The sequence below is a fragment of the Gavialis gangeticus genome, unplaced genomic scaffold, assembly GCF_001723915.1.
Source record: "Gavialis gangeticus isolate Ggan-Ray unplaced genomic scaffold, GavGan_comp1, whole genome shotgun sequence".
Lineage (NCBI taxonomy): Eukaryota > Metazoa > Chordata > Crocodylia > Gavialidae > Gavialis > Gavialis gangeticus.
In genome coordinates, this window is record NW_017729014.1 from 13,977,621 (window position 1) to 13,989,208 (window position 11,588).

Sequence of the window (11,588 nt, forward strand, 5' to 3'; positions counted from 1 at the left end):
CCACCACCCCTCTAGATAACCTGTTCCAGTGCTTTACTACCCTCCTCATGAGACAGTATTTCCTAATATCCAACCTAAACGTCCCTTGCTGCAAGTTGAGCCTGTTGGTCCTTGTTCTGTCACCTGCCCCCACTGAGAACAGCCCAGCTCCATCCTCTTTGAAACCACCCTCCAGGTAGTTGAAGGTTGCTATGAAATCCCTACTCAGTCTTCTCTTCTGCAGACTAAATAAGCCCAGTTCCCTCAGCCTTTCCTCACAAGTCATGTCCCCCAGCCCCCAAACCATTTTTGTTGCCTCCCACTGGACTCTCTCTAATTTGTCCACACCCTTTCAGTACTGGGGGGCCCAAAACTGGACACAGTACTGCAGATGTGGCCTCACCAGTGCTGAATAGAGGGGAATAATCACTTCCCTTGATCTGCTGGCAACGCAACCCAGTATTGCGTTGCAACCTATTAATACAACCCAGTATGCTGTTAGCCTTCTTGGCAACAAGGGCACACTGTTGGCTCATATTCAGCAATATTGCATACAGCATATTTGCCATATTGCATTAGGCAAAGCCAGTATGACTTGTAGGAATGGCATTAATTCTTCTAAAACTTAGGTTCCAAAAGAAGATTTTGCTCCTAGCATTATTTTTATAGCAAAGAAGGGTGGTGGAATTATAAGCCTTAATATGGGCAGACACGTTTGCATCCATTGAACATGCATTTGAGTCATTCCGCACCCGCGGTGAACTATCTGTGTACAGAAATAGTTTCCTGTTACTGCCTGGGAACCAGAACTGGAAAAGGGCTTGAAAAATGGGCTGAAACCGTACAGCTGGGAAATGAAAATTGTTGGCCTAAAATTCACGTTCCCACCTGAGTGACGTACAAGAGTAACCAACCAGCATATATTGTCCACCCAGCCGGTCATTGAAACTGCAATTCAAGGTTTAACTGAAATTTCCCATTTCTAAATACTGATGATAAAAACAGGAAGAAAAAAAATCCAAAAAATGTATATAATTATTTTTCTCCCCTCCTCCCAGCATTGCCCCCTCTGCATCCCCTCCCAACACCTTTAAGGATCTTAAGGTATCCTCAGTTGATTCAGTACAGGGAAGAATGATTGTTATAATTTCTCTGCCTCTTGACAGCCTCCCTTTTAATGAATACTTATATTACTGTGGCATCATTATTTAAGTGACTCTGCTTTGTTTTGTTTCTTTTAAGTGCTGATTTAAGCAAAGCTGCTGCTTGGGTTGATGCGTTTAGAAATGTTTCCTTTTCATTCAAACCCAGCAGCTTAGTGGCTGCATCGCTGCTGAAATCCAAGCACTGACTTTTCTCGGGGAGAAGAACAAGGGGTGGAAGTCAGGCTTGAGCCAGGGCAGTAGCAGTGGCGCTCTATCACCTGGCTGTTTGGGGCATGGGTCTTCTGCTGGCCCTCCACCCAGCAGCCTCCAGATATTGATTTGTGAGGGGAGAAAACATGGCTCATCCACCAGCAGCATTTAGTGTGATTTCTGTTCCTTCTAGGCCGGTTAATAAATTCCATCCGGGTCATCTGCCCCAGCTACGAAGATTACCAGGAGTGGCTCTACTGCCTGAAAACAGCCCAGTTTCGAAATGCAGAATCATCGCTCTCGGGATCAGAAAGCTTCTCAGGATCAAAGCTCCCCCACCTCGGGCAGGTAATAGGCATTGCAAGGCTGCATGGAGATCGATTTGTAATATCTCTCCCGGCCACACCTCGCATGTAATGTGAGAATACCCTGAGGGACGCGACTTTGCTTGGAGCGGCACCCAAAAGCAGGAGAGAAAAGTCTTTGATCACTGCAGATTAGATGCATATCCCTGTATAAATCTAGGGCTCTGTACTCAGAGTGGTCTTGGAAAGAGGGCAGTGGTATGAAGTCGTGTCTCCCTCCCTGTGTCTTGAGGGAGGATAGGAGCCTGCTGTGACCTGCAGCCAAGGGAGACCCTGGCCACAGGTTAGGAGGCTTCTGTGCAATCGTCCTGCTGCAACAGCGCTGTGGTGGTAATGGGGATTTGCGAAGGGAGACAACAAATCCCAGCTCAGCATTTGTAGCGAGAATGTGCTAAGGCCTTGGAAACTGTCTGACTTGACTTCTTCCCTTGCTGGGTGTCTTTTACCTGCTGGATAAAAAACCTGGCCCAGCAGTAGGTGAACAAAAGTCTTTCGCAGCAATGACTGGGCAGTGTCTAACATGCACTGAGCTCGTGGGTCTTTGTCCAACTCCCGATGGCCTGTCACACAGACAGACATTGCTGCTGGCATAAGTGTGGCACTTCTGTTGGCATCCCTGGCAGAAGGTGATTGAATAGGCCATAGCTATTTAATTACTTTCCTGTCTCTAGAAGCTAGCTTCTCAGTCATGCAGGGTACATGCCATAGCCACAGCTGTGTGGACCTATTGGTGGCAGCACAAAGCTCAGTGCAGGATGGAAAACCTGCCTCAGAAGCTGAGTATTAAGCAGTGGACAGGGAGTCCGTGCTGAGCTTCGTGGTGAGGCTGCTAGATTGCAGCCCACAAGCTAGTGTCAGGGAGTCTGCTCTGCCTTGCAGTGACAGCAGTGCAGATGTACTCCCAGTCCAGTAGGTTTGACACCAGAGCCCATGCTGGCCCAGCTGTGTGCAGTGTACATGGCCACTGCCCCCGTGAGCATCCAACCCATTGCCTTTCCCTAGAACCATTTGCTGGGGCCTGAATAGTGCAGACAGCAATAACCCTGTGCCACCTGTGGGCATGGGATGTCCCTGGCCATGGGCAGTCTTTCTCAGGACATGGGTAGGAGAGTAGGGAACAGGTCAGTCTGTGGATGTCACACTACTTCCCATTCACTGTTTTTCTCCCCTACAAATGCTTCAGTTCCCAGGCAGTGGCAGGGGCTCACTCACCTCAGATGGCCGGACAAACTCCTGGACGTCGGGAGGGAAAGTCACCACCTTAACCCACCTCTCCCAGAACAGCGGCTCCCTCCCTGATGGAGGGCCCTTTACCATGATGCCTGAAACCAGAGTGATTGAGGACTTCTTTTCCCCAGGCTATTCCCAGCCTCTGCATGTAAGTGGGGTCTCCTGAGGGCTGGGGCTAAGCATGCAGGGCTGGCTTTGACCTGGCTTAGGAGCATGTGTGCTTGCAGAGCATGGGCAAGAAGAGCTGAATGGCAGTAACTCACCAATGCATGGCCCCGAGGTGGTGTTTATAATACAGCCCCTGTTCAATGGCTCCTGGTGGAAGGGGAGGCATTGAGCTAATGGGAATTGAGAACTTGGGTCATCAGGGCCCCTCATACACCATCATACACCATTGTGAGGCAGGTTCTCCTTTGGGATCGCGGTGGTGAATAGCGTCACAAGAAAGCACTTGGCATGCGTTGGAATTAGCACGTGTGTGTGACATTTTCAACCTACCACTACTTTCAAAGCCTGCCAAAGGCACAAATGGAGGGGTTCCAAGGTCAGGAGAAGCCAGCGTTAAACTGATTCCCCCCATTCACCCATAGGAGCTGAGAGTTGGCCCTTAATAACACAGCATGCTGTTTTTTAGCAAGACACTCTGCCTCCCGTAATGCCTAGGTGGGCCCATGTGCAGCTCTCAGGCAGGTTTCCTATCTCCACTAGTCCCCTACCACCTCCTCTGCATGCCATCCTGGGTGCAGGTCTGGGGAGAAACTAGTATGTCATTAAGCAAACACTAGTTGGTTGGTAAGGAGCATCAGAGCACTAGTCCCCGATGCCCATCTCCTTATGGCCAGAGCATCACTGTCCCATCAGTGCAGTCACCAGGGACTTACTCCATCTCATTCTACATGACTCGAGCAATCGGGTTATCACCCCTTGCCATGGGCATGGGGTCTGCAGTCTGGCCAAGGCCACTGGATGTTGCAGTGGGCATGGGGAGGGACCTTGGTGAGCACTGCCATTCTCATGCTCATGGGGCACATGGGTGGCATGTGTCTGGGGCATGTTACAGAAGCTGACCCAAGGATTTGCCATCTGGTTGCAGTGCCTGGCGAACCCCGGCTGGTCGAAGCAAGAGCTGAAGAGGGGCGGCAGCACCCGCAAGTCCAAGGGCAAATGCGGCCCCTCCACACAGCAGCCCCCGCCAGGCATGCAGGACGCAGAGAGGAATGCATGCCACCTCGCTGCTGAAAACCCCAATGGCGAGCACCTGTGCCCTGTGTACAATGACCCATGCTCTTCACTGAGCTCTGAGCAGCGCCAGGCTCCCCCCCTGCGTCTGGACTTGAGCAGTGTAAGGGCTTGCGCTGCCCGGGAAACCTGATGGTCTGGGTGGGGAGGATTGTCTGGACCAAAGTGGCTCGGGCAGCTTTGGGCACCAGCAAAACCAGCAGCTCCTGCCCTCCAGGCCAGCTCTGCAGTTAATGGGCCGGGTGTCTCTCATGCCACAGCAGTAGACCAAGAGTCAGGGGGGAGTCATGAGTGCCTTAACCTCTCCTGGCAGCCTGTACGATGGGGGCCTGGTCTTGGGAAGAGGGCAGTGGTGCGTTCTGGGTTGTGCATGAGGCCATGCCTTCCTCCCTCTGTCTTGAGGGAGGATAGTAGCCTGCTATGACTTACAGCCAAAGGAGATGCCGTTAGCTCAGACAGATCCTCTTGGTGCTGAGGGTGGTGGTGGAAGGGTCCAGTTGCCCGTGGTGGGCAGTGACTGAGGCAGGGTCTGTTAGTTCAAGTGGCAGGTGGAGTCCTAATTTGGGGAGAGCTCCACTCCCACCTCTGGTAAGCGAGTCACAACACGGGCAGCGGGACACGGCATTGACTCGGGGGCTCTTCCTTTCAGCTCACTCGCTGGAGCCTGGCCGAGAGTCAGCACTCCATGGCATCCAGCTCCTCGGAGAAGATGCCCCTGCCCAAGTCCCCACTGTATGCAGACCCCTACACCCCCAACTCCCCCACGGCACTGAGTCCTGCAGGCTCCGGCTTCCTGGAAGAGGTACAATGCATGCTTAGTGGTAGACCTGTACAGGGCAAGGCACAAGGTCATGTCCATGACTCACCGCATGCAGCTTCTGCTCTGGTTACCCCTCACGGGGCAGGGGCAGGGGTCCTGCCCTCTCTCCTGTTCTGCTGCAATCCTGGGCTAGTCCCAGAGACCAGGGCATCTGGTGCCTAAATCTTTCTGTATACAGCCAAGTTCTCTGGCTGCTAAACCCAGGTCGAAACAGGCCTGGGGCAGGTTTACTTTCTCCCAGTGTGGGCTGACCCAAAAATGAGCAGGCACGGCCTGAGAGCTGGGGGAGAGCAGGCTGCCTTGAGACAGGCGTAGGTCAGCTCAGGAGACTGTTTTCTCCAAAACCCAGGCTTCAGGGCTGGTGCACGAGCCCATGTCGAGGAACCAGCCTCTGCTTCTGCACCTCTCCCATGGGCAGGTGCTGTGATGGAGCCTGCAGCTGCCTGCCACTGTCTTGCTGAGAAGCAGCAAGTTGTCTCTGACCCTTGAGGGTCTTCTGTGACACACTTAGGGCTTGGGTCCCTCTTGTCCTCAGCCAGCCCCTGCCTGGCCTTCTGGAAGCACGTGTTTTTTCATCCCCCTCAGGGGCCGAAGGCTGGCGGACCTGGGCTTGGTCCTTCTCGCCCCTCTAAGGGCAGAGTGTGAACCTGATGGGAGTGTGGTTTTGACCTGCAGCTTAATTGTGCGGCAGAGAAGTAGCTTTAGTGTTGGCAGCTTCCAAGACGGTCTTTGTTCTTCTCTTCAAGTTCCTCAGGTGTCATGGGCAGACCGGCTCAGAGCAGGTGAACGGCTGCCCGCCAGCCCCCGGTCTCCATCACCCGCCACTCCAGCCTTTACGGAGCAGCCACTGGAGAGAATCACCAGCAGCCCAGAGATACAGCGTCCCCGGCCCCTCCTGCAGCCCACTGCTGGGGCGGCCTCCCGATGTCGCCTTCTTCACAAACGCGAGTGCCAACGGCAGGGTGGGGACCGGCGCTGGCTCTGAAAGTGCTGGGAACTCAGGGCGCGGGGCTGAGGCCAGTGGGTTGTGGCCCTGGCTGTGGGGGAGCACTTTGCCCCCAGGGAACAGGGCTCATGAGATATAGAAGCATCTTTTGGCATCACCCTCTCGTGTCCTGTAACGTGGGGTTGAGGGAGATGCTTTGTGGTGGCCGTGGCAGCCCTGGGCATGCAGATTGCTAGAGGCAGCATCCTTGCTATACATAGCAAAGTGGGCCTTGAGAAACAGGCTTCTGACCTTCATATGTGGGCATTGACATTGCAGTCCTTAAATAACCTCAGAATGGGTCTCCCCTCTTCCTCCGTGGCAGCTGTGGACACACCAGAGTCCAGAGACCTCAAGGAACTTGTCCAGCTCCCCTAGAGGCTGTGGCAGGACTGGGAAGTGGGCCCTGGTCTGACTTCCAGGCCAGTGCAGCACTTTTCCCCTGAGACACCCCTAGAGAAGTCCATTTCACCAGCCCGGGTGTTGGGAAGGCTCGAGCGTGACCAAAACAGGATGATAGCGGTCCAGGGGAGCCCCATCATGCCAGAAGGATGGTGACTACAGTGCAGGGCCTTAGGGGTGCAGCGGGACTGAGCCTGGGGCTATGGCTGGGTGCCCCCCAACAGACTGGAGCGGGGAATCTGCTAGGACGGGGAGAACTGCTGCTTCCCACGGGGAAATATCCTGGCATAGACCCTTCATCACTGCATTTCTTTCTTCCCAGGATCCCCCCCGGAGGGAAGAATACCTGGGATCTTCCCTGCAGCTCCCAGGTGAGCCCCAAGGAGGCAGAGGACCTGTCCTGTCTGACGCACGCACGTTCTCCTCTAGCTTGGCCTGGCCCAGCGTGGCCGTCTCCCCCTCCAGCTGTCCCGCTGCTGTCACTCAGCAGATCTCCGAGCAGCTGCCGCGTGCTGCGTAACCCAAGCCCGGAGCGTAATGTCTGCCGCCTTCCGCTCACTCTCCCTGCCTGCCATCTGTCCGTCTCACGCGAGGCTTTGCATTTGAGGCTGGCTTTCCAGAAAAGGCAGTTAGCTATAGTTCCCCCAGAGCTGCCAAGACCCACGATCCCATCAGACCTCGCTTATCCGTTCCCAAGGAAGTTGCAGACCTATGGCTGGGTGATCGCCGGGGGCAAGTACCCTCAGGGCAACACCTCCGCTATGTGTCACTTGGTGTCAAAAGCCGTAGGCACAGAGCATTGCTTTGGGAGGGAGCTGGTCTGTCTAGGGCAGGATCAGGGCTCTGTGGGGCATGCATCCTTGTCACGATATCAGATACCAGATTTCTTGGTGCAGTTTCTGAATGTCCTTGGGAGGGGGGAGATCGGGTTTATGGTATTAAGCCCACAAGAAACCAGGTCATCAGGTCAGTTTTCCTTTCCCAGGCAAAAATGCTGGCGTTTATGACCTGCCTGGGAACAGGCACACGTGGCTGGACTCAGACTACCACGACTATGCCGAACTCCAGAGCTTCCAGAGCGAGCTCAGTTATGACAACCTCTGGGAGGCCGAGGTGAAGGACTTGGGTGTCCGGCAGGGCCTGCCACCGTCCAGCCCTCAGTACTATCATGTCTGAGAGCAGCACACCCCAGCCGTGCTCCTCACCCCTCCACAGCCTGTTCTTCCCTGATCAGCTGGGACAATTCTGGGGTGCATAAAGGGGGAGGAAGGGCCCCTGCTATGACTGTCCGTTTGTGCCGAGGCCTGCGGGCGCCAGGTTCTCTGATCCCGATGGAGGCCACGTTGAACTGTTCCACCACATTTTAGTGTGAGGCCCACAAGCCTGTGGAAAAGACTCTGAATCCCAATGAGGAATGAAGTCCCTGCCTGCTTGCCAACGCATCTGCTGCATGCAGGATCCCTGGGGACAGGAAACCTGCTGTCCAAGCTACTGGAGAATCAGGGCCAAGGGACAGCCATTCTTCTATGCAGCAGAAAAACAGCCAAGGTGCTAGCTGAGTTGCATTGGATCAAAAAACAAATGTGCGCGTGGAAAGGTCAGTGACTCAAAGGCCATAGAAGAGGTTGCTGGAGTGGTGAGTGTCTGTGCAGTATTAGAGCTGTGGAGCGGGACCCTGATTATCTGCCTTTTCATTGGAGTCTTGGTTGGTGATTAGTATTACAGGGCACCTTCATACCTTGAGCCCAGCCAATGAGCCGGATCACCTGCCTGGCTGCACCACGGCCTGTGCAAAGGGACATGGACGCGTGTGGTCTCCACACTCAGTGCTGCTGATGGCTGCACTCCTCACACAGACTCAGGACAAGGGGGACAGCTAGCCATTGAGGTGCAAAGAATCCTTGAGCCCTGCTTGCACTCGCCAAGGCATCTCCTCCTTGCTGGCTACTGCTCCATCTTCCCTGTCAGCACTAGCTCGGATGCCAGGGCATCGAAGGGCATCTAAGAAGGGCATCTAAGCACCTGGCAGACATTGAGAGCGGGACAAAGAGGAAATCTGTTGCCTGAAGCATGCTCGGGGATGGCACCCCAGCCTTCCACCCCTCTGCCCATGACCAAACTGCATCCAACCCGTTCCTGTGAACAGGCAGGGGGAAAGAGGAAATCCTCTTAAAGCAGAACTCAGCAGGACCCTTCTGGTGCTTAAACATCTTCAGCAAAGTTCACATGCTGAACTCCTTCTCCCTAGTCCTCCAGGGCCCTTGCGGGACGGTGCCAACAGGCATCGCTCCAGAGGGGATATAGAGTCTGATCACTCCCCAGCCTCTGCAGTGCAGACAGGCTCACCAGCAAACCAAAGGACTTTCCCTGAGGCCACACAGTCTATTGTTTGCTCCCCAGCAGCCTGTAGCATACTAAGGAACTCTTTTTTTTTTTCCTTTCACTGGTACCCATGAAACAAGCTAGGAGATTGTGGTACTTGAACTCTTTTACAAGGCATCAAACAAAGTTTACACATACGGTTTGAGTGGAATATTTGTATTTAATGTGTAAATGGAGGAGAGTTTCCAATCTATTTAATCTTGTAGCTCTGAACTGCAGCTCACAAGCCCATGCATCTGTGCCGGGTGAGATGGGTGGCTCTTCTAAGCGGTTTTGTTTTATTTCAGGTTCACTTTCATATTGGGAAGGTTTATGTCTAAGAATAACTTAGCCTGGAGAGGATCTATTTATTCAGCACAGATTTGCACTGGGGAATGTCAGAGCACATAGTTTTCTTATGTGCAGCTGCACTCTGGTTTCAGCAAACGTAACACCTTGCAGAGACCATTTTTCCAATCTGGGTTGGGTTTTATTTTTGGGGTTTTTTTTTTCCTTTTTGTACAGCAGAAATTGCCATGAGTTGAAATAACTTCCTGTTGTCTTCTCTGGTTATTTTCCACAAGGTTGTACCATTCTAATAATATGCCTTCCTTCAGAAATGAGTCTCTCTCTTTATTTGTCCTTGCCTGGTTTAACAGAAGAATTGTTTTTTTACCCCTTTATGATGCCACCCCAGCACCTCAAGGACAAAATAACTGTTCCTTCCATCCCAGACTGTGAGTCACTGGGTAAAGGGAGGCTCTTCAAACTGCTGACAGTGTGGAGGGCTCAGGTTGGATCAGTGATTTGCAAACACATTATCTAGGAGCAAACTCTCTAGCGTATTCTTCAGGAGAGAGAGGCTGGAATTTGGAGCTCCAAAGTTTATGGGCTGTTTTTTCCACTCCAGTGTCTCTGGCTGAATGGGGCTTTGCAAGTAGCGGGCAAAGAATTGCTCAATAGATTTTCCTGAAGGACATGACTTTGCCTGCCTGGGAAGTGTGTGGTTATGAGGCTGGGAGGGTCTGTGCTACCTGCACTCCAGCACCGTAGGGAATTCACACTGGGTGATGTTCATCACTGAGCAGATGCCCAGCAAAAGGGCTGAGTGGGTCATGAGTTGTCCAGAGGTCTTTAGCTGGGACTTTGTGCGGTGGTGAAAGTCACTCAAGATGTGCGTTCCCTTTCTCCCTCTTGTTCTCAATCAGCTCTAACACCTCTGAAGTTGCACCAGCCAGCTCTTTGGCAGGGGAAAAATAAAGATGTCAATGGAAGCAGTCCCACCAGAGATTTTCCTCTGAGTAAAATTAACATCCCAGGCCCAGCTGGTGAGAGGGCTGCAAGGCAGGTACTTGGCTAACAACCGAGCTGGGTAGGCAAATGGTTTGTCTATGGACTCTATGACACATCTCAAGTCCTCAAGACAGGGCTGGCGACTTAGATCCAGCCTCGTTTGTGATTCATTTGGGAACAAGACTTTGCAAGATCGATTTGGTCCCCCTGCCTCCCTGATGTGCTGGTTCTTAGGGTAATTTCTCCTCCTCCTGTTGTACTTTCAACTTTGGTTCAGTTTTCCTTTCCTGTGGTTTTCTGTCTGTCCTTTAGCCCTTTGACTCTAAATAAATGTCACCTTTTACCTCATTCTCTTTACAGCGCAGAGGCGCTTCTGTGGGGAACAGAAATGTGGGCCAGGGAGGGGGCCGCCTTCCAAACAGACTGCTCAGCGTTGAAAGAAAGAAGCAGAACGATGTTATGTGCTGGGCGATTTCAGCACTGAAAATTAAGGGGGTTGCAATACTACAGGGCCTAATAGAAACCAGCTGACAAAGAAAGGGATGAATTTGTGTCCTTCCAGATACTAAGGTATTGAAAAGATTCACCAAACTGCACGATAGAGCCAGTTAATTGCTGATGGATAAGGAGCGAGTACCCCCAAAGTGGCTGCATTTCAGTGACAGGATGATCGCTAATGCCTACAACAGGTCCTAGCCTGGGGTTCAGTACCTTGCCCAACAGACAAAACCTCACATTAGGGACGATAGTTGAGAGGTGAGAGCCGCCCACCAAGGGGCCCACGTGGGAACTGGATCCCCCATCCCTCAATTCCCTCGTTCACCTGCTCTGCAAAAGTTGCTCTGGGCAGATTCTGCACTGGTAAAACTGGCTTGGGTGGAGGTGCAGTTGTTTTTTCATCTGAGCTATTTAAAGTGATACAAGTGGTGTAATGGGAGTGCAGTAACCTGGTGCAGCTTATTCCCTGTCCTGTATGGGAATACGTTTGACCGGTAGAAGGATGTTTTATGTTGGTAAAATTTAGAGTGAGGGGGGGCTATGCCACTTGACCTACTCTGGTATAACTATGGTATTACAAAGCCTCGGTAGGTCCTTAAAATGGCTCCAAGACACCATTCCTTGACTTTGGGTAAAGTCAGAGCTATATCCCATCTTTACAACAAAGCCCCCTCTCGTGCCTCCAGTACTACTGGTGCCCCTGAAGGACCCTCCGAGCCTGGTAGTGACTCAGCCTGATGGTGGTTACCTGGCTGGAGCCACCATTGTAGGCTGCAGCTCCACTCACATCGTCCTGTCTTGTGACTGTGTAAACCCAGTGCTCTGGCTCTGGCTCCGACACATTTCTCAGCCAGTCCAAGGTTTATAAATAGATAACTTCTTCAAAGGGATACTAGCTGTCGCCATGCAGAGGGCCCCTAAACTGAAAGCACAGGACCTTTGAAAACACTCCTACCTCCAATCCTACCATCCTCCAAGCCTCCAGCCTGGGTTGCAACAGAGAAAAATGTTTTAAGGAGGTGACCCAGTAACCACAATACAAGGGCAATAGAGTTTGTAGC

At 52.5% G+C, this 11,588-nt stretch overlaps 1 protein-coding gene across 1 annotated transcript in view; it reads left to right on the forward strand.

Annotated features, from left to right (window-relative positions):
- Positions 1-9,356, forward strand: part of PLEKHN1 (pleckstrin homology domain containing N1) — a 39,981-nt gene extending 30,625 nt beyond the window's left edge. Inside the window, exons 10-16 of the mRNA XM_019511794.1 lie at positions 1,528-1,682; positions 2,883-3,077; positions 4,023-4,271; positions 4,818-4,970; positions 5,735-5,932; positions 6,698-6,746; positions 7,361-9,356. Coding sequence (XP_019367339.1) covers positions 1,528-1,682; positions 2,883-3,077; positions 4,023-4,271; positions 4,818-4,970; positions 5,735-5,932; positions 6,698-6,746; positions 7,361-7,551 — 1,190 coding nt within the window. The 3' untranslated portion in view covers positions 7,552-9,356. The remainder of the gene's footprint in view (positions 1-1,527; positions 1,683-2,882; positions 3,078-4,022; positions 4,272-4,817; positions 4,971-5,734; positions 5,933-6,697; positions 6,747-7,360) is intronic.
- Positions 9,357-11,588: the final 2,232 nt, after the last annotated feature.